Raw genomic sequence first — 22,617 nt, 5'->3', positions numbered from 1 at the left:
GTGAATTAATTGGCGTCGCCGGCTCGGCGACGTCGTCGTGCCTCGAGGAAGATAAGGGTATTGCACTGCACCGATCCGCGACGCCTGCGGCGTCGCTGTGCTCGATCGCTGAAACGGTCCCGGAGCAAGCAACTTGCTAGCCGCGTGCGTCGATTTTTTGGCTGTACCTACATGCTGCGGACGAGGCGCGTACAGCCATCGCTTCTCCAAAGGGGAGGGGAACGCTAGATAGAGAAGGGGGGGGGGGGGGGGGAGGACACAGTTACTGCGGCTGCCGCGGGGCACGGGGATAAACGCGCCCTGCCCCTTCCGGCACTCAGAAGGGCGGCTCGCTTGCACGACCCGTAATTGTCAATAAGTCGGCGATAGCCTGTAATCATTTAGCGACGCAAGCCGCGAACAAGATAGTAATGAGAAGAACACGAAGAAATGCCTGGCCATCGCGTGGAGAGCAAAGTGAGCGCTATACGAGGCGCGCGTCTGCGGAAGCCACGCAGGGAGGAAGCGCAGGACCCCATCTCAATGCTCACTGCGGCGATATTCCGTGCCTTATGATAAACGAAGCAGGACCGGCCTGCAACGTCAGCGCTTTCGTGCGCAGCGCACACGTCATTATTTACGGGCGCGCGTATCGAGTGGTAACGCCTTATATCAGTCAATTATTCGCGACATATAGGCATGATAATTGTTTCGCGTGAAACCTGCGGAAAAGTAGCATTAGATGCTCACTTTAAAAGGGGGCCGCGGACTATGCTCAAGCGTTATATTTACGAGATGCCACGGGCGCGCCATGGAGACGCCAAATTTCAACGATAAATCTGCGGGCCACGCAGGCTGGGTAGGAGAATCGCAGGGATAGGAGTACACGGGCGTGACGGCTAAGCTAGCAGCTTATCAATTTTTAAGCTCATATCTGCACTGATTACGTGTAACACTGCCGAGAATGAAGACACGTTCACCGCGAAATATTACGTATGTCGGACAATTTGTCGGGTGCTGTGAGGCGGCCTACAGAAAAGAACATAAAAACCTTGAACAAAGATAGCACCGAGAGATTAGAAACGGGCGTAAGATTATTGGACACCACAAATGTTATTCGTGCAAACGTTCGCACAGCGGCTCCGTCATATTCGCCTAAAACCTCGGCGGAAGCTTTTCACTTAGCACCTGAAAACTTCGGCTAGCTGACCCCGTATTCGCAAACATCTTCCGCTTAGAACCGTTCGCAAAGGCAGATGCCAGCAAACCATGATGTGGGTAACACTGTATACGGAAGACGGCTGGCCAATGACAAACAGCACTTACTAGCGAGAAGCTTTGTGAATTTCGCGACGGGCCTGTCCTCTTCAAGCCCGGACAAGTTTTTTATTTGTTTTGGTTGCTTGCCCTTTATTTCTTCTTTGCGAAATATGTACAGTTTGCGTCAAAGTCATTACTTGTCGCGAAAAGGGCTACTGGTGTCCCTAACATTTAGCGCTCCGGAGCGTGATGACGTGCTACTGGAGGCCCGCACTATAGGAACCAATGACAGATCTAGCCATTCGTCATGCGACACCAAAATTGTGGACAAAGCCTGTCCCAGTTTAACGCCAAGCAAAATGAGCAAGCACTTTGCCGCGGTCCACAGAAAGGCGTACGACTCTCTCCGGGAATTTATAGCCTGATACAGGGACAAAGGTAGGGAGGACACAGCGTAAAGACAGCTGTAGAGGCATGTTTCTTCGTCCTTCCTCGAGCAAGGATAAACTAAACTTGTCGCCATAATACGCGATCATTCATCAAACCCTGTGCTTCTTCGCTCCAGACCTCATTACTAACGACGCTTCTGCAGCGTTCGATGGCATGCTGTAACTCTTAGCTGACGTACACTCGCGGCCGCCTCGATAGGGTACAGAAACGGCCAACCGAATGCACGGAGTTTAGTTTGCTAAATTCTGTTCAGGATAATGCATAATTTTCTTTAAAGGCATATTGTAGTACCGGCGCGCGTTCGATATATTATTTGCCATAGGGAAAGAAAACTTATACTTCAAGATAAAGAAGTTGTGGTGTCCATTACGACTCTCAGCTACAGACGAAAAAAAAAATAGAGAGAAAATGAAGAGAAAAGAAAAGATGGATTCGGGGAAGGATGGAAGGGGGCGCTTCCAATTATTTGCTACCGGTCTTCCAAGAGGCGCAGAGGCATTTGCACTTGGCCCAAACTCGTCAAAGGGGGTTTAGCAAAAGTGAAATGAGCAAGAAGATTGAGACGAAGAGGTTAACGCTAGGTACTCGTATCCATTCGTTATCGATATGCGTGCTTTAGGTCTGCAAGAATCTTGCGCAAAATAAACGAGACAGAGAACAACGCACTGCGCTGTTCAAGGTCCAAGATCTGAATGGCTTAACAAATGAGGCGTCTTTTTTCTCGAATAAAGCAGACGGTAAAGAAAGAAAGAAAAGTAAAACGAACACAGGGGGTGACAAGTTAATGGTAAAGCTTTAATCATGCCGCTGTAGGCCCAGTGGTGAATCGATGACAAGAAGTTTGTTCCGACTTGTATATGCGTAAGCACGGCAGCGCAGCATGTGACCCGACAATTGGATGAAATTGTTGAGCGAGCATCCTTCTTTATGGCAGAATGCGTGTCTGTCGTTGTGCTAGGTTTCTGTTTGTAGTATGAGTTGTTGCCTGATAGAAAGGGTCCGTTATTGCTTCATTCATGGTTTATAATCATCAGCTGTTTCTTTTTCTTTTTCGCAACGCAAAGCTCAGACAATGCCTCGAGAACATACAGCCTCCTTCAGCCTTCATATTTGTCACATTCGTTTACAGCGTACTTCTAAAACTGCCGTCATTACTGTTTTGAACAACAGTCGCAATAAATATCGCGTTTAGGAAAGGAGCATGTTTTGTCTCCTTATGTATAGTTCCCGATGTGGCCACATGTGTCGCGATAACAACGACCATTTTCATATTTGTAAACATAACTTTATTTGACGCAGAGAAAGATAAGTTAATCGGGGAGAGCTAATCTTGTTTAGGAAGCTAGCTATTGAAATAAGTGGGCACTGTAGAACAACAGTGAAAAGCGCTTGAGTAACGAATAGGCTGTCGGTCTCTGTCAAATGTAGTGTCCATCACCGTTTTCTAAGCAAACATATGAATGGCGATTCAGATTGACAACGCTGTTCGTATATACCAGGCTGTACACGTTATCTTGCCTAAAGCAGGCGACGACCAAATTCAGGAAGGTAACTAATGCCTCAGGCCAAATAAAGCAAAAGTTTCGAGATATGGTCAGTGAACAGATTCAAACTGTCACAATCTTTTTTTTTTTCGTTTTCACAGCGGCAATAAACGATAAATTAAGCGTTTCTCGGGAACCGAAGCGAGAATATATATGCAGATATATAAGTTGGACCGACACCTTGAACTAAGCGAAGTTTCTCAACGGCGTCTCTGTGTGTATATATATAGGCTGTCTCGCTCATTGGTCGCCACATTAACAGCGTGTGCTTGTGTTTTTAAATTAATTTCACCTTTACTTCCACATGCATGAAGTTCTACGAGCATCGAAGAGCGCGTACTCTATAGGTTATCCAGTTTCGGTTTATATACTTCACATGAACATAAATGTTTCATCATGTTGTATTCGTGTTGAAGTTTATGGAATACCGGAACAACCGGATACAGAAACGACATGCAGCAGCGGAGAAAGCGACGCCTAGCGGCGACTTTTTCAACGACCGAGTGTTTGAAACATTTTCGGGCTTTACGTTCTTCTCATCGAAAAGAAAGTGCCAGCACGGTGATGTTCCAGCGCAAACCCTTATTATGGGTTGTTATGAGCGTACATGGATGATAAATAGGTGCAGTGGCGAGTGAAACACGAAAAACGCCATTTTAGCCCATATAAAGGTCCTAAAATGTTTACTGTGTACAACATTCATGATTATGCTGTTGCCGGCACCTTTACGTGCACCGTCCAGTTGAGTCGCGATAGCCTGTCATTGAAACACCGCAAGATGGTGAGAAGCGTTGCCGTTGTCACCTGCGCCTGCGGTAATCCGATATTCCATAAGTGGCCATGCATGAGTATGGACAAGTGTACACACTCTAATATTATACAAGGGTCTTCACGATTTTGGAGTCAACAAATGTGTACACAGCGGTGTCCTCTGTATAAACGCCAAGCCGCCGGTGTTGCGCACCTTTTTCCCCTGTCCATCCGGCACAGAGCAAATCATAACGCGTGAGCAGACAGACGCCAAGGAGAGAGAGAGAGAGAGAGGGGACAAGGAACGGCACCGTCGTTACTTGCGCGGGGCAATAAAATGAATAACTACCGGCGCAACGGGAAAGGCGGGGGATGAGTTCGCTACCTCGACGTCCTCCTGTCCGCTGGTTGACCCCCAATTAAACCGACAGCAACCTTTTTCGCACCGTCTGCTGAGCAGCCCGCGCGCGAAGCCCGGGAAAAACAAACACACCACCGCCGAGAGAAGAAGAGGGGTGGGGGGAGATGCATCGGCGGCGCTCCTCGTGCGCGGCGGTTTGGCAGCAGCAGCACCGCAGCTGAATCACGGTGGCGGGGCCACTCCAATTGGAAAATCGCCGCCGCCGCCGTCGCCGCACAATGAACTCCCCGGTGACCGCCAAGGCTGGACGTCGTCGCCGGCCTGGGCCGACAGCAAGCAAGAGCTCGTGCGCGTATTCCTACCTCTCACTCGCCCCCTCCCCCCATGCATCCGCGACGATGCTTTGTTCGTCCAGATCAAAGGACAGGAAAAGCTGCGGCAACGACGAGGGTCAAGGGGAGGCGGGCTTTCTCCCCATCGGCCGCCGCCCCCCCCCCCCTCTTCCCCTCTTCTTCCGGCGACGCCGCCGTCCCTTTAGTTTCAAAGTCATGTCAGGCACCGGCCACCCTTTGTGCCACCGGCGTGGCGTGCCCCTTTGTTTCGAGCAGCGCGCGATGAATTCGTTGATGCGCTCTCCCTTCTTTACGCAAGAATCCGCTGTGCCACTCGTAACTCGGAGCGGATGCCGCATGTTCTTGGTGATGATATTGGAGAAACCGGATGAAGACTTGGAGCTGCACGTACCTATAGGAGTTTTTTTTTTCCTTCCTTTTGTTCACTTTTTTTATTACAATCTAGCCATATTGGCGATGCATGCGAGTAGATATGCGCTCGTTCACAGCCCAGTGTCCGTGAGTGTCCCAAGCCTGCTCAAGGAATGGCGGCATAGCTCCTAAGCCAGTGACGAAAAACCTCTTCACGCAATCTCTGCAATTTCGCCGCTCTGATGACGCTAATTTCGTCGCTCTGATGACGCTACTCGAGATGACCTGAAAAATGAGTAATTGAAGTGCATATTTCTGTTTAATTAAACAGTTCTACTGCTTCTACCGGAGAATATCGTGCAGAAGGCTATGGTTGGACGAGGACTAGAATAATTCACAAACTAACATGTTTTGCTTTAACGTATATAACTGTATAATGTATGTGTGTGGAGAATATATACTGTGAGGGTCGAATATCCGGCGCCTATGTAATGACGTTATTACCCTTTCATAGTGCGGACTGTGCTGCGGTGCTTGAGGCCGCTAGTTTTCTTGTACGCGAAACTTTCGCTAAATATAAATCACTAGTTGGGTCATTCTTTTATTGTTATTACTATTTCTTCAGTCAAAGCACGCACACTTGAGCGCCTTCCCAAATTAAGATCGAGCAAGAGCAACGGGAGTGAATCCATAGCGTTCCCTTCTGATTTCCTGCCGGCGGGGTTCGAAGCACTGAAGCTTCACGCTGCCGGTATACTTGGCCAAGTTCATCGCTGCGATCAAACTTGTTTCGCTCGCCGCTACGTTCGCGGTGGGGACGACGAGCGGGGCAAGGTTTGCGCTTCCACCTCCCGCGCTGCGCGATGACGGGGGTGTAAGCACGCGGGCGCCACCCCCCCAGCCCGTTGTGTAACGAGCGGCCACTCCGCGCCGACAAAGCGCGCACCGGCGGCGGCCCTCATCGCTGCCTGCTTTTCGCGCGGCAACGCCTCGACGTTCTTCTCCGCCGCTGCGTCCGGTAGCAGCGTCGACGGCGCGCACGCTCTCTGCGGCGAACAGTGGGCGGCTGGGTGGTGGTTACGGGCCGCGTTTTATCGGCGCATTCGTTTTGGGCCGCGAAGGCCGCGCCGCGCTGGTTCGCGAGGGGTGATGAGGCGCGGTCTCGGTTGCACAAGATGGTCAAGGCCAGCTGGCGTGTGTGACATACGGATCGCGTTCGTCGTGGCACCCGGTCCGCGTGGGGCCGAGGACAGCTGCCCGCGAGCGGTGGCCCTTGATCAAAAAGTGACATTGAAACAGAGAACGAGGAGGAGGATGCCAAAGGAGAGAGCGGGTCTTATCCCTTTGTCGGCACTCGGCTGTCGCGGCGATAAAGAGCAATGCTGACAGCGGCCACAAGAAAAACCCGCACACGGCGAAGTTCTACGTTGTTTCGCATTACAGGAAGGGTGTGCCGCGCGGCGCTTTGTCGTGCTTTCGAAAATGGCGGAGAATTTCGTTCGTAGAACAATCTTCCAAGCCCCACGTAGATGCGCTTAAAAACAGGCACTGAATTTTCCTATCAACGGGCAAAACGTATGTGCAAACAGCGCTGGTCAGCACGTATACGAAGGTTTGAGCGTGCAACTAAAATGTGCTGGCGCCATCCGGTATAGAGGCCACGAAAGTGACAGATACTATTGAACGATAGCAGATGCAAGCCTGTAGCAACATTTGCTTTAGCTCAATGCGTCGACCCAAGTTCTGTACATGGCCATGCGTGATGCGAGGAGCGCATGCGCTGATATATGTTATAGCACACCCAGTCACATCAGAAACTGAGCACATGTGCTTCCACATGATCGGCGAATTTGCGAATTTGCTGACGCGTAATCACATCATGGGCCACGAAAAACGGCTTCCTCCGCCCGCTATATATATATATATATATATATATATATATATATATATATATATATATATATATGGGCTTAAGAAGGCACCGTGTTATCAGTATATAGTAATGCTGTTCAGATCGTATAAAAGAAACTCTAAGTGTACATATAGCACTTTTATATGGTGTTACACTAAAGAAGTACCGACTCTTCTTTGTTAAATCTTTGATCTTTGAGTGCACCTGAATGCCCGGTGCGCATATGATAATTTATATGGACCAGCTACTCACTATCTATTTAACACCAGTACAATGTTTCTTAAGTGGGCGCTGCCATGCATGCTGCAGCATATAGGTTAATTTTCGTGGTCGCTACGGATATATCTCTTATTTTGGGCGACTTCAAGCCGCCATGTCGGAAAAGTATACGTCGTTCGAGCAGTTGATCATGTAAACGAACGAAAGAACAATGTCATTCAAATTTCCGCAGATTTCCGCATTTCCTACATAATAGACACACAAGGTGTCACACCTTATACGCTGCTTACTCGTTTTCCCTACCTACACATGGACTGTCCGCGGCAACTATCACTTCCCTCATGGCCTGCTGGGGGTCGCGATGAACATTGGCAGAACCGCAACGTAACTAAGGCAAACCCAAAATCCAGCTACAGAGTCAATGCTGCCTTGAAGGTGTATAAGTAGCCGGCTAATCAAAGCTTTATTAACCTCCCTTGCCTTTCCTTCCTTACTCCATTCATTCTCTTTCCCTGTTTCTCTGGAGGATTACAACAAACGCGACACCGTTACCGCGCTGGCTCGTATTACCTCTTTTTTTTTTGTTCTTCTCCTCTTTGGCCAATCAGGGCCATCCACACCCGTGTGAGCCAACGCACGCACACAACCCGCAGAGATTTGTCGGGGCCGTTCGGTGCCACGTGGCCTCATGGTAATCACGTTGCTGCGCGCGAGGGACTCCGCCGGCAAACGAGGAAGTGCGCCGTGCATGCCAGTTTTCCACCCCGATCCATACGGGACAACTGGCAGAAAGAGCAGCATACGAAAAGAACGCAAAGTGGGAAACATGGAGGAAGAAAAAGAAACGAGAAGCGCGCAGGAATAGGGCGGGTATTAAATGCGAAATAAAAATAAAAAGAGAAATTTATGAGGGAGGCAAGCCGCGCCTCGCGGAATTGCGGCAACCTGAGCCGCAAAAAAAGGAAAACGTCACGAAGGATAATGCACATCACGTCTGATGTTAGCACCGTCTCTGCACGCATCGCGACCAACAAATGCGCGTCAGTCGAGGCGACGTCAGCGTCGCCCTCCATGGCGCGTGCTAGGCTCACCTGCTGGTGCTGATGGCGATGTCGCCGAGTCGCCTGAGTAACACGAGCGGTTTGTCGTATACCTACGGAGGGCATGTAGCATGCTTCCGAGGCACGGATAACCTCTCTCGAGTAAATCGGGTACGGGCGCTGGCGAAGTTTTGATGTACTCCGTGGCCCGCGTGCGACGGGTTTCAGCGAAGTTGCACAACAGCGTCCTCAGTTCACACCGAGCTAGCTAGGTGCTCGCGCGACACGGCGCTGCGGAACACACCTCGCCACATTCGTTTAACATGCGAGACCAGACTACGGAATGAGCCAAGGAAAAGAAAAAACCTAGCCGTACGGAAGTTCTAGAATCTGCTCACGGACGCCTTTTGGTCTGTCCCAAAATTTCGTGCAGTACGTTTTAAAACAACATTTGCTACACAAACTTTCACGTACATCAATGTTGTCACATTAAAACCACTCCCCATTATACACAATACACTGGTTCCGTCTCTTCTTGCAGTGCTCGTTTCCTTTTGAATCGTCGTCACGTCCCCGAAATGCCGCCCCTGAAGCATCAGTTCGCGTTCAGTTTGCAGTTCGCTTTCAATGTACAACCTATGATCAGTGTTCAAAAAAATGCTACAGCTATGGAAATGTAGAATTTTTTGTCGCTTATAGGCGTGCACCCCATAGCATATGTGTACGCTTAGTATTCCATGAAGAAAAAGCGTCAGGTCTTGTACCGTTGTGAAATAGGCGCAATGGCACTCAATCTTTGGGCATGTGACTCTGTAGAAAAAAAAAGAAGCTGGTTCAAGGCAGATGTTGGAATCTATGTGAAGCGAACATTAAGTAAAGCGGTAATTAAATGCTTTATAACTAACGACGATGTGTACAATTTTGTTTATTTTTATCCTATATGCAACGTGTAATCTCATGGAATGCTCCACCACTAAGATCGTATCTTTATTTTCACGCAATTCTTATGTTTCTGCACTGCATCGCTCACGAGTTATGCCGAAATGCAGACTCCAATCTATGGTGTGCTATACGTATATAGGGTGTTTCACTTAACTTGAGCCAAGCTTTAAAAAATGTGCAAGCGCTACGTAGCTGGACAGAACGAAGGTAATATTGTTTGCCGTCGTTTGGAGATACTAACATTATGTTTTGCATTTCACCTAAATACATAATTAGTCTTAATTAATAATTGAACTTCTAAATTATTATTATAAGACAGAAAGTCTCAGAAAATTCAACACGAGAAACTCCCGATACACCTTTCTGTCGCTCAATACCTGCTTCGTAAAAGTATTTTTATGAGCTTGAAAGAAGCCCGCGCATACACGCAATATTGCCGCATGGCTGGCCGCCCAAGGAAATTTGCGTGTATTCGCGGGCTGCTTTCAAGCTCGGAAAAAACACTTTTATGAAGCACGTATTGACCAACAGAAAGCTGTATCTGGAGTTTCTCATGTTGCTCTACAGTTTCCTAATTGATAATTTTCATATAATTATAATAATTGTGAAGTTAAATTGTTAATTTAAAATAATTACATAATTAGGCGGAATGCAAAAAATAATCTGAGTATCTCCAAGCAACGCCAAATAACATTAAATTGACACGGTCCTGCTACGCAGCATCTCCATATTTTCAAAGTTTGGCTCAAGTTACGTGAAACACCCTGCATAATCGGGTGATAGAAGAGAGAGAGAGAGCAAGGACAGAAAAGACAGGGAGGTCAACCAGACCAGCGCCCGGTTTGCTACCCTACACTGGGGGTGGGGGAAAGGGGAATAGATAGAGGAAAAACGGGAGAGAGTAAGCACTGAGTACGTGTGGAGGAATAAACTCAGAGAAAACTATAGGCCGATTTCACTAACGTTGATATGTTAGAAAATAATCGAACACATTTTTTATAGTAACATATTTGCATTCCTTGACTAAGATGTTTTCTTTACACCTTCCCAGCACGGATTCCGAAGAGGTTATTCCTGCACACAACTAATAGAATTTTAGCATTTCATATCCCAAATCATTGCCAACAATAGTCAGGTAGACTCGGTTTTCATTGATTTTCAAAAAGCTTTCGACACTGTGTCCCATAAGCTCTTAGAAATAAAGCCTGCTGCATTAAATGTAAACGGAAATGAATGTGATTGGATGTGAAACTACCTAAATGAAAGAACCCAGTCTGTCGTCCTAAACAGCGTCAAATCTTCACCAATACCTGTGTTTTCGGGTGTTCCTCAGGGAAGCGTACTGGGGTCCTTGTTACTTTTAATCTACATAAATGACATTGTCTAAAATATTACATTACCCATAAAACTATATTCCGACGGTTGTGCGATATACAAGGAAGTTACTACTCAAAATGAAATAAATGCTTTGCAAACGGATTTAGATAAGGCAGCGAAGTGGCGTAAAAATTGGAACATGAAGTTAAATATTCGAAAGTGTGATAACTTAAGTTTTTCCAGAAATTATCCATATTACAGCACCGATATAAATAACATCAATGGCACGCTTATCGGTCTACAGTCGGAATACAAGTACCTAGGAGTATATTTCACCGAATAACTCACTTGGCATAAGCAGATTGACACTGTCATAGCAAAAACTAGTAGGATGCTACATTTTATTCGAAGAAGTTTCAAACAGGCGACGCGCGAAGTTAAGGAAACTTAATGCTTCTCGCATGCGAGGACAATACCTGATTATGCCTGTGTAGTATGGGATCATTATCAAGATTACCTCATTAATAGACTAGAACAACTACAGAACCAAGCAGTAAGGTTTGTTAATAGTAATTACAGCCCGTACTCTAGCATTTCAGAAATGAAGGCCACTTTAAGATGGGATCTGCTACATGTGCGCAGGCAGAAACTAAGGCTCAAGCTATTGCACCGAATATACAAGAGGCAGACAGTTATCAATCGCTACAACTATCTTCTGGAACCAGTATACATATCCACTCGCTGTGATAACAACAACAACAACAAAATATCAACCTATAACTGCAGAACAAACACTTTTTACTACTCTTTTTTCCCTAAATCAATAACACAATGGAACAGTTTGTCAAATGACACTGTCAATGTGTCATATAACGAACTCTTCTATTCTATTCCGTGATATCGCCCCTGTAAAACGCTTGTACGTGCTCTATCTCCTGAAAATCTGTTTGTTTTCATCTTGTTCGTCTTTCTTGACATGCTATTGCAGTGCGTTGTTTGTAAGCATATTTGTGCAAAAAGCTTCTTCTATTTTTGTTTTTACCGGTTACGTTTTGTTCCCCCTACGTAAGGCCTTTATGGTGAAGTAAGTATTCTGTAAATAAAAAAAAGAAAATCGAGGACGCTTAAGCATTACCTTTAAGAGTGGAACACGATAGCATTCAAAGATCCTTGACTGCTTTTCACGGTTCCCGACAACTGCAGCTTATGTAACCGCAATGATTACCAGGAAACGCTGGCGGCGAACGCTATGCACGAAGGCGAGCTTTCTGGTAGAAACGCTGCCTCTTGTGTGGGCCGCGACGCGGCGGAGGCGAGAAAGAGAGCTATCTGACGTTGTTGTAAGAAACCGGGCGCGCCGCTTTATGGCCTTTGAAATTGCGCGCGGCGGCGCGCGCAAATCTCGGAGGCCATGGCCGCTCCATGAATGATGGAAACACTGGAAAAGGGGTTTCTGTGTTGAGTTCCCGCGTAACGGGATTATGTTTTCTCGTATATTCAAATTACAATCCGACGCTATCATGTCTGTAGGTTGTGTGTAAGTCGTACTTTACGATTTTTCTGACGTATTTTTACTTTGAGAAATCCAATTAGTTCAATAACTTCCTTGCGCTACATGGAGGGCCTGCCTGGGTGGGTATGCGTGGTTCGAAATGATTTGTTGCAGAAACGACGGTCGACGCTGGGCTCTGACGCTGGACATTCTGCGACACGGGGGCCCTTAATGCTGTCGCGTTAATAAAGCATACGCAGCGATGTCACAATTACGAAGGCGATCTATGATGCTTCTCCAGGGAAGAATGGTGATGACAGGTGTATATGGAGAGAAAAGTACGACATGTATCAAACAACATTGAGGGATTCTCTACCTCATGTGTTACAGTGGGGCATGCCCATTCTGGAGGATTGGCCAACAACGAGCATACCGTCAGTGGCACATACCGAATGGCTAAATCAAAGAATCTGTGAAATATAATTCACCATTATATCAACCGATCGGTGTGCTTCAGACATATTTGTCAGCCGGCACTATATGTTTCAGTTTTATGTAGGAATTGTAGTTTGACATGTCCATTCTGGAGGATTAGCCAAGAACAGACGCACATGCAGTGGCTAAATCGAAGAAAATAAAGTAAATCAATGAATCCATAAAATATAGTTCCCCATTCCATTAACAGACTGGGGTGCTTTAGACATGCCTGTGAGCCAACATTATATGTTCAAATTTTGTGCGGAAAGTTATTATTATTTTTTTGTTACGCAGAACACAGCTACCGATACTTGGTCCACATACAAGGGTTATATAAGCCACTTAGCGGGTATTTTCATATAAGCATTGCGTAAGAATCCACAAATATATCCGCCAAGAGAGCGTCCAACCCAACAGGAATTCCTGCCAAGCCTGGGAAAGTATAGGCAAAGAAAGCTTAAATTTAAAAACTACGCCAGAACTTAGCACCGCTAACTCTTTAAGTAAGCGATTGAATGTAAGTACGGGATAGCGTACCCAGACTGCGATGACTGTGAAGTCTCGACAGCTGCGCGCGCGTGCGACACAGGAGGCTATGCAAAATCTCATTTATCAAAGTGACGTTGCTATATGTCGTTTCTGTTTTGCGATTTCGTGCACGCTGTGACACCCGATCGCATACGCTCAACACACTTCTAGTTTTTTGTTAGATGCTTCCAAAGTGGGTGAAGTCTGCCTGTAATGTATACAGAAGATTCCCGTTAGCTTAACCCTCGGGGGACCGCCAGATCTGGTTGAATAATCCGAAATGTCGAATCAACAAACGGCAGCAAACGAATGAACTCATTGTTCGCTATGAGCGTCGCAAACGTCCTTTCCTTCACGTCATATTCCTCACCGATCTCTTTCCAACTGAGGACAACTTTCTTAATATCCTGAAGAATCTCTTTCTTGACCCCGATGAAAAACGCCGTGTAATTGCTACGCGATGCAATCCTGAACGGAATAAGCAATGTGTTGAATATGGGGAAGTGACACAGCACAAAACAAGCGAGAAGGATGGCTTCATGGGCAGAAGGAGCGTCGGCCACGAAACGGTAAAAATAAAACGACTTCACGCCTATATAGAAGTATAACGCCGCCTGCGAAAATTGTTGGTGTTTTCAAGCACTTCGTAACCGCTGCACGCATGAGGCGCTGACAGTGGGGAGTCGAATTAACCGAGGCGGCATACTTTTGCGTTCGAAGTAAACGAGGTTTCCTTCCAAAGGAGTGTATGGTTTCTCGCCGCGACGACAAAATAAGTTGAAATTCAGCAAAAGTTCGAATTAACGAGACTTGACTGTATTAAGAAATGCGTAACCTGCAGGGGGATCAAACCCCCTGTCTTTCACAGGGCATCCCAATGCTCTAACCGTGAGGCCACAATCACACGCATGCTTCTCACATGCCAAAGTTGCTCTTTTAAACGCCCGGTGTATGCGTCACGTGTCAGTTTCTCGCATTCGTCCTTCGAGACAGCTGGCTCTTTGAGACGCTCGGTTAGATTATGCTGCCTTCGGGATCAGCCCACATTTTTCGGCAGACGGATACCTACACAGTGTCTGAAGCCTGCGTATAAGGCTGTCGTACAAACCACGTTTAGTTACTTACAAAAATACCTGCAAGCGTAACGGAAAAAAACCCAATCCCATTTCTACGCACTTTTTTTTTCTTTTTGAGAAGCACTTTCGGAGAACCATTACTGTTATTTGTCACAAAAATTCAAAACAGGAGTAAATATATATTTATATTATGCTGACATTTTTCGAGGACGCATTCTTTCCGCAAGAAAAGAAACGTAGCGGCTGTCAATGAGTAACTGTACGAAATTGGACTTCTTTTTCAAACCCTTCGCGATCGGTTTCAATGCGAAAGCCCTGTGGGCGCACGTCACCCGCACAGCGAGTCGACTCGCCTTTCTTGGCGCTTCTTCGGCCAGTGCTAAGTGGCTCCCCGCTTCCGGAACTGTCAGCGCATTCCGAGCGAGAGACATATTACCGAGGGCGCGAAGCGCGCCTGTTTAGGATTTGAATGGGGCGCGCATGAATCGAACAGGATCTTACGGGGGGACTCTTGAGGGTCCCATTTCCACTACTGGATTGATTCAACTTTTCACCGCCGGCGTGAACCCCTCCCCGCGCGCGTCTGGCCGGCTGCCGCTGCGCGCGCCATCCGAACAAGAACCTCCGCTCTTCTCTTGCCCTGCGACGCACTGACAGCGCCGTGAGGTACTATATATACGTTGAGCCGTCATTATCAGCGCCCGCACGAGCCACCTTTACCCTCGCGAGTAGCCGCGACGGATAGGGAAAGAAAATTTTCAGAGAGAAAGAACAAGGAACCGAAGACAGGCGCCACCTTCGCCACTCTTACCCTGGCCCCTTCCTCCATAAGTATATATATTTTTTTTATTCGCCTTCGGAAGCCTGCGCGCCGTCTCCCACAAGCCAGCCCGAGGAGCTCCATGCCTATTCAAAGTTGATGTTTCACCGGTGCCGCAGGAAACACCTCGGCTGCAGACACACGCTGATTCTAGGTAACTTTGTAAGAGAGAGAATCGGGGAAAAAAACGAAAGCAAACAGAAGCCAGGCGCGCCGGCGGCGGCAGGTAGTCGCCGTTGCTAGCCCGCTGGAGTAAAAGTTTCAATTTCACTCGGGCGCACGCATTTCGAACCGGAGACTGGCGAACCGGCTTCTGGCGAACCGTGGAATGCGCACCGGCCACGTTGGCTGCGCCCAGCGACTAAGCAGATCACGAACGCCATTTTTGAGTCTTTGAAGTGGTGCGGCGCTTCTCACTGTCACGATGCCGGAGATCTGTTACGAGGCGCGGAGTTGGGCGGTCGGAAGAAAACAGCGGCGGCGGGTGCGGGTGGGAGGAGGGGGGGGTGCGAGGAAGGCACGGTGGTCGAAATTTCTCCCTCCTCGGCTTCTTCGCCCGTTCAATGGAAAGGATCGAAGCGTAGACCGGCAGCGCAGCGCACGTTCTGAATTGGAGTGCAATGCGCGACCCTTGCACGAATTCTGGCGAAAATTTTCGCCGCCGCCGCCGCCGTGAGGGCCGCTTCTCGGAGGCGCCCCGCCGAACGATGTTTTGAACGCTTTTCTCTATTCACGCGGGCCAAGCGTTTCCGCGTGTGTGCCAGTGTTGGCGCTATCCTACAGGAAACGCAATTTTCACTTATTTCAGCGTCTCTGGCGAGCGAATCAACCGCAAAAAGCACAAGCGCCGCCAGCACAGTTTGGAGGGATGTTTGCGTTTTTCAGAGGAGCAGGTCGAAAAGGGGCTCTCTGCCCTTGAAAGGAAATCATCTCCCCCCGATTGACGATTTGGCCATTCTTTCCCCGGTCACGAGAGGGTCCCTTTGGTGCAAGAACTAGCCTGTTGCTTTATGTGCAGTGCAGAGCCCACTGGTTGCGGGTATTCTCGACTTGAAGGTACCATCATTTTGGAAGCCCTGTTTGATGATATTAGAAAAAAATAACGCAATAAAATTTTCGGCTGAGAGACGTTATTTGCCGCGTTTGTGAATGACGGTGCCTATATATGAACCAGGAATACGAGCCCTCATAACCATGCCTGACCAGATATGCGAACGCAAGTTTGTTCTATCATGCATGCTTTTCAAGTGTCTCATTGGCGAAACAGAAATGCAATAAAAGTGTAATCAACACGCATTGAGCGCTCTTCTTCCCCTGTGATGCTACAGACATGGCTGGGTAATGTTGTGTGATGTATGTATAATATAGGGTCAGCCTTTGTAGGCTGGCCCTTTTAGCAACAACGTGAGAGTGGTATAGCGTCAATAAGCACTTCGGATTCAGAGTGAACGATTAATAATGGTCATCTTTTTGGGTCCCACCAAACATATGACTGTACATTCATTAATTTATTCATTCATAGTGACATGTACGCTTCGTAAGTATAATTTGTTGTGCGTGACACGGGTGTTTGGGAGCTGCAGAAAAATAGTATAAGGCATGCCTTCTTGTGTTATCAACAGCAATGTCACGTACTTTGAAGTTGATCTTGACAACGAGCGGGAAGCAAGTGGGAGAGCGAAGCTAACGTAGGATATAACTAAGACAGCCCTCTCCATGTGATCGATGTCTACTGCCACTACTCCAACAAAGGATAACAGCAAAGAAAGTTGAAATAAAGCTAAGGGCCGCGCAACAAAAGATGAAACGAAAATTGAAGGGCGTAATGTTAACAAGGAGCAAGGTGGCATTACTGACTAGAGGGCAAACACGAATGTATACTTTCTTCTACCTTAGACTAAGAGGAAGAAGTGACGTGGCGCAGGTCACGTAATAAGTATAGCAGATGATTTATTCGGGAAACAGCATGAGCGCCAATGGAAGGAAAACGCAGTTTGAGTGAGCGAGAGAGATTGTTCATTGAGCAGGAAGAAAAAAAAAACGACGAGGTCGACAGGAATGGCGTGCCTCTGGCCTAATATACCCCTCAATGTAGTTGAGAGAAATGGGAAAGACGGGGAGAGCAAAATGACAGTGACGATGTAATAGTGGAATGAGCTATACACACAGCATCCCTATACACTCATGTGGACAGCAGATGGTTAGGTAGAGCGATGAGATCAGAAAATGTGCAGTCATATAGGACGTGGTCGGCTGACGTGGGTAACCCGGAATCCCCTCCCCCCCCCCCCCCCCCGCGTGCTCTGTCTTCCTGCAGGGGAGTGAAATAGGTCGATGATGATGGCGAGTGCACACTGAAAGGGCGTGCCGTTTGTCGCGCAGGTCCTCTCCGAGCAACTACAACGACGTGAAGCTGAAGCTGCTGCAGGAGGGCGGCCTGGAGTTCCGCGATGCGGACATGCTCTATCCCGGCGATCCGACGGCGCAAGTGGTGTCGTACGCGGCGGGGCCGTTGCAGCCGCTGCCGCCGCACGAAGACGTCTACGGCTCTACGCAGCTGGGCGCCATCATGGACTTGCAGCAGCAGCCGCAGCCGCAGCACGTGCAGGCCGCCCAGGTCCAGGACCACGAGCCCAAGAAAAAGAGTGAGTGTCCCGCCTATACGGCGTGCATATGCGCCTGCATGCAGGCGCACGAAAATCGGGGCCCATGGCGCACAGTCCGATCGCATTTAAAATCATTTCTTGATGGATCGCCACCGACGCCTCAGTTATTGCCCATGGGCGGCAGTAATCACACTGGCCCACCTGCGGGCGCTGATTTATCGCGGGACAACATGTCTTCGAGTCATTGAAGAGAGCCAAACACTAAGTTAACCACAACACCTTGATATGGGCGAGTTCATTCATCTTGACAGTGTTCACGTAACAGCACTAAGGACAAGTGCAAAAAGAACAAGCCACACAGCGCCCGTCTATATCGTTTGTGTTCTTTTCGTCTTTAGCGCTCTTATGCGAACACTGTGAAATGCCGAGTTAAGCTATAGGCTGGTAGATTACAGTTTCATGAATGCAGTTAAGTTAGCCTTACCGGGACCGCAAGCTTGGGAGCCAGATCGTGACAGCGTCTGACTGAGGCTACTTAAAAAAAAGGAAGAAAGGGAAGCATCAGAAGGTTTTCCAAAACAAACAACTCAAACTGGGGCTGTGTTTGTAACCACAACTTCGAGGTTATCTTTGGTTTATTACTTTGGTTTATAACCACGAAGTTGTGCTTCTCATCTTTCTAAATACGTTTGGCCTGTTTAAAGCCAACGAGCGATGCTTTAACGCCGAAAAGAAATTGCAGACGGAGATTCGAAGGACTAATCTACCAGTCTCGTTTGATCGAGTGCTCCTCTTTAGCATCCCCGCGGGTGAGTTTGACTTGAGCTATACTTCGCTCAAGATGGAAAGCCCGAACATTCACACACACGGACAAGAAAAGAAAAAAGAGAGATAAATTCAGCTGTGTTGTCGCCTTTTCACTTACAAGGTATAATTAGGCTCCTTCAGTGCCCAGTATAATAAATAAAATCTCGTATGCGGACGCTATACCATACGCAAGAATAAACGTTTTGTATATGTGGACGGCAATGAAACGTGTGCGGGGAAAATGCAAATCAGAACGACCAAACCGATAAATGTGCGCACGCGATGTGGACGGTGGATTTGAACGTCGTTGCGCATTAAGCGTTCGTCTTAGGAGAGAGAAAAAAAAACGGCGCCTTTATGTGGCTTCCGTCAACGAAACAATTCCACCTTCTTTCGTGGTCGTGATCGAATTTTAAAAAAATTATGGGGTTTTACGTGCCAAAACCACTTTCTGATTATGAGGCACGCCGTAGTGGAGGGATCCGGAAATTTCGACCACCTGGGGTTCATTAACGTGCACCTAAATCTAAGTACACGAGTGTTTTCGCATTTCGCCCCCATCGAAATGCGGCCGCCATGGCCCGGATTCGATCCCGCGCCCTCGTGCTCAGCAGCCCAACACCATAGCCACTGAGCAACCACGGTGGGTTCGTGATCGAATTGTCTATAGTTACCGTTTCATATATCCAAGACTGTACTGCTCCGGGACAAGCATTAATGTGGATGTTCAAAGGCCCTATCCGGCCATGCACGTTATAGGCCACCTCTATTGGCCACCTAGATGAAAAAAATGTGATCAAAGTTATACGCGATATGCAGAATTTGCACCTTTTGTCCTAAATTCTCATCCATGAAACATGAATGACAGCTCTTAGAAAAACAGTAATGAATTTCGACGCCCAGCAATTGGACGTCTGTGCGTCTCTCATGGCGCAAGAAGCTTTACCTTGCAAATGCGAGTGGCTAGCGTAGCTACAGTTGCTTAAAAAATAAAACCATGAACGAGCTGTCTGCGACTTCCCACTGCTAAATAAGTGCACGTTTTTTTTTCTTTTTACTTTGTTTGTTTGTTTTTTTAGGAAAAACAAAGAAAATCTCCAGATTTGGTTGTGACTGTTGACACTAGGACAGAAGCACGCGCTCAGAGAAATGTATACAACATGCACTGACAGAAACGTTGCTTTTTTTTTTTGTAGCATCTGCTGTCCCGAATAACCTCGCTTCGATAGTAATTGCGGCTATTATTAATCAGATAAGCCGCGTTTCGGCAATAAACGTGAATGTAATAGGCTTATTATGTTCACGACATTAAATTTTCAACCACTAACTTACCGAAGAAAGTTTACTCGAAGTGCGTGTTCAGTAAGTAAAACTCTGCCAACAACTAATGTGTAAATATCAAGTCACAATGAAGAATTGCCACGTTTGAAATAATATCGCACAAAGAGGCGGCCTCTCACCTCGGTATTACAGCCGAAAAGTTGCATACGGGACGCCATAATGGGTTGGCTGAACCGAGAGTTATATATAGTCCGGGCCTGATTGAATCCGGAAGCGATGTCTTTTTTTTCCCCCCAGCCAGGGCCCGTTCTCTCAGGTATCACGAAGATTTCAACCGCGCATTTTAAACTTTACCGCGAGATATGTTTTTTTTTTCTTGATGATTCCTATATACACCGAAATGTGGCCTCGACCGCAGTCTCCTACAAAAATTACCAGGGAATTCTGGCGTCTGCTGGAGCGGCGGGTATGACGTTTCAGCAGGCATGGGAATAGTGGTTAGTACGTAGATTTTCGTGTAGAGCTGCCCTTCTGGCTTCAAATGGCGTTGTACAAAAATCGATAATATCCAACAAGATGCTGAGTTATAAACTGCCCCAATTAACAATGATTACGCACGTGCGCAGAGTCTGATCGCCTTGCTGTGTTGAAAGCGGGCGCGAGTGCCCGGGAATTTATAAAAAAGTAAAGCGCAGTACAGAAGGAAACAACAATTTTTTGAAGTCCCAAATACGACGATCAGTCAAATCCGAGCATTAATGCATCATTCCCACGGTGGCTGAGCGATCGAAGCGCCAGAGTTCCTCCTACTAATTTTCGTGGGGAAACCCTACGACTTCCTCAACGCCTTCCTCGGGAGGCGTGCTCCGAGACGCCGAAATCAAGTGTCCCGAACCCGTTTGGCACAACTGTGCCGCGAGGTGCCTACGTCATCGTATACGCGTGTACCCACACCGCGCGGATATGCATTCGGCAGTGAAGGAGCGCCGGCGTCGCAAGGCGACGTTCGGCGCGGCCTCCGTCAACCAACGGAGAGCTCCGGCCGCGGGGATTCACGCACGGTTGGACAGCAGCGCATCTTTGTAGTACACGCGGGCGCGGCCGCCGCCGCCAAGCATGCCACATTGCGCAGTGGGCTAGAACCGACCGTTTTCACGCTCGCTAACCGTAACGCCGTGTGTTTCTGCCTCACTTTCTTTTTTTTCCTCCTTTTTTTTTCCCTTGCAAGACTCAACATCATTTCGTCTCTAAGCGGATCCTTTTCACGTCGTCGCGCTGTACTTTTGTTGCTTTGTTAGCTTATCATTGCCTTCTTCTTCACGGAAAAGAAGACCCAGCTCGATTTGCGTATGCAGAGAGGGTCCTCGTGATGTGGTCTCAACAAGGCCTTTCTCAGACTTATAGCATTGGGAACACTGCACTGCGGCATAAGAGCGAGTCTCTGTCCCTCTTCCTGTACTCGCAGTGCGTTTTGTCCCAATTGAAAACAGCTCGTACTTATTATTATCGTCTTTTTCTCTAATTCTGTACATCTCACCGTATGCTGCTTTCTTACTACATAATCGGCGTGCAGCTGGCGTGATGCATGGGTCACGTTAGAAACGTATTCTTTCCCTCGTCGAAGTTTGAAGGTTGCACTCGGCTGCAAGCAGCATCGCTTAATATGTGGCGTGATATAGTAGCCGGTGGACTAAGGTTGATCGGCTCTTCCTTCGAGCAGTACGGTAGAAATGGTGCTGGCAGCACAAATCTGCCCCTAACTAAAAGCAACACGCAAGGCGAATCGTTCAACTCTCAGACTACCGGAGTGCTCATGTCGAGAGCCCCAGCGCGACTATAGGGAAGCCTATGCACGGCTCTTGGAGTTAGCATACGAGACCACCTTATACGGCTTGACGGAAAGGGCGATCGGTTCATCGGGCGCAGGTATTGTTCGCTGCCTCCGGGGTGGAGGGCCGGCTGTCCATGGATCTCCCTGACCTGAATACCGTGCCACTTGAACGCTTTTCGTTGATACTTCCGGAAAGTCGTCTACATCGATTGGCGTCGCTGCGTTAGCACAAAGAAACGAATGCCGACTTTTATGCGTGGGACAAAAAAGAAGTAGAAATAGACAGGAGACTCAGAGGGAGCAAAAAAAGAAGGAAAGGTAAAAGTAAAAAAAAAAAACTCTAATAAGCGGAGGCCGTTACCCATGAGCCTTGCTATACCTGCCTCGTCGTTCTCCCTTTTCATTTCTCTCTCACTCTCTCTATCTTTCACGCACTTCTTAAGCGACTCACTGCCCATATTTTAGTATTTTGCTGAGATCTCACTTTTACGGCCTCTGTCCTCGAGAGAGCAGCTCGTTGAGAACAGGCGCTCCGCGCGTTTGCAGGGACAACGTCAGATTCGAGCTGCAGCGTCTCTGCTGCAAACGAAAGTTATAGGCTGCTTCCGATGGCACAAAAAAAAAAAGGGGGGGGGGGGAGGGCAGAGAGAAAATGTTTCAAAGAAAACTTGGCGGTGATGCCCTCTACGCAGAGTGACTGAAGAGTGTCTCAAGAATGCCTAGTCTATAGATATACCCACTACGCCAACAAATCGCGTACTCAGTAAAATATTGAGGTGCATCAGTTACCAAGGTTGATCGTTGGACTAGTTGGTTCTGCTGAGGTATTTTACAGCGTTTTCGATGGGGACAAGAAAGTGGACATACACAGCTATGTGTGTGCCCACTTTCCTGTCTCCATCTAATACGCTGAAAAATACCTCAATAATCTATAAATTAGCAAGAACGTAAAATTAAAACAAATCACCGATCTGGTTAAGTAGCAGGAATAACGGAACATATTTAGAAGCGCATCTTAACAGAAACGGCAGACGAAAGGACACGTTTCAAGAAATTCGCTTCTCGAAGCCAGGTTACTCACGCATAGTATTCCAGCAGACTACACCTGTTAAATAACGGACAAAAAATGCGCTAACACATTGCTGCACTGTCTGCATCACACAGGGCTGCGTGTGTTTATTTCATACTCGTTTTGTTCATCTTTTACTACATATTCCTTGC

At 47.6% G+C, this 22,617-nt stretch overlaps 1 protein-coding gene across 7 annotated transcripts in view; it reads left to right on the top strand.

Annotated features, from left to right (window-relative positions):
• The window catches only part of sv (paired box protein shaven), a 243,189-nt gene that overhangs the window by 31,521 nt on the left and 189,051 nt on the right, over positions 1-22,617 (top strand). For all 7 annotated transcript variants that reach the window (XM_070539673.1, XM_070539681.1, XM_070539697.1 and 4 more), the window contains exon 2: positions 17,254-17,516. In XM_070539673.1, coding sequence (XP_070395774.1) covers positions 17,254-17,516 — 263 coding nt within the window. The remainder of the gene's footprint in view (positions 1-17,253; positions 17,517-22,617) is intronic.

This window comes from Dermacentor albipictus, chromosome 1 (genome assembly GCF_038994185.2).
Source record: "Dermacentor albipictus isolate Rhodes 1998 colony chromosome 1, USDA_Dalb.pri_finalv2, whole genome shotgun sequence".
Taxonomy (NCBI): domain Eukaryota; kingdom Metazoa; phylum Arthropoda; class Arachnida; order Ixodida; family Ixodidae; genus Dermacentor; species Dermacentor albipictus.
The sequence above is the reverse complement of the archived record's forward strand: the minus strand, read 5'-3'. Positions and strand labels throughout refer to the sequence as shown.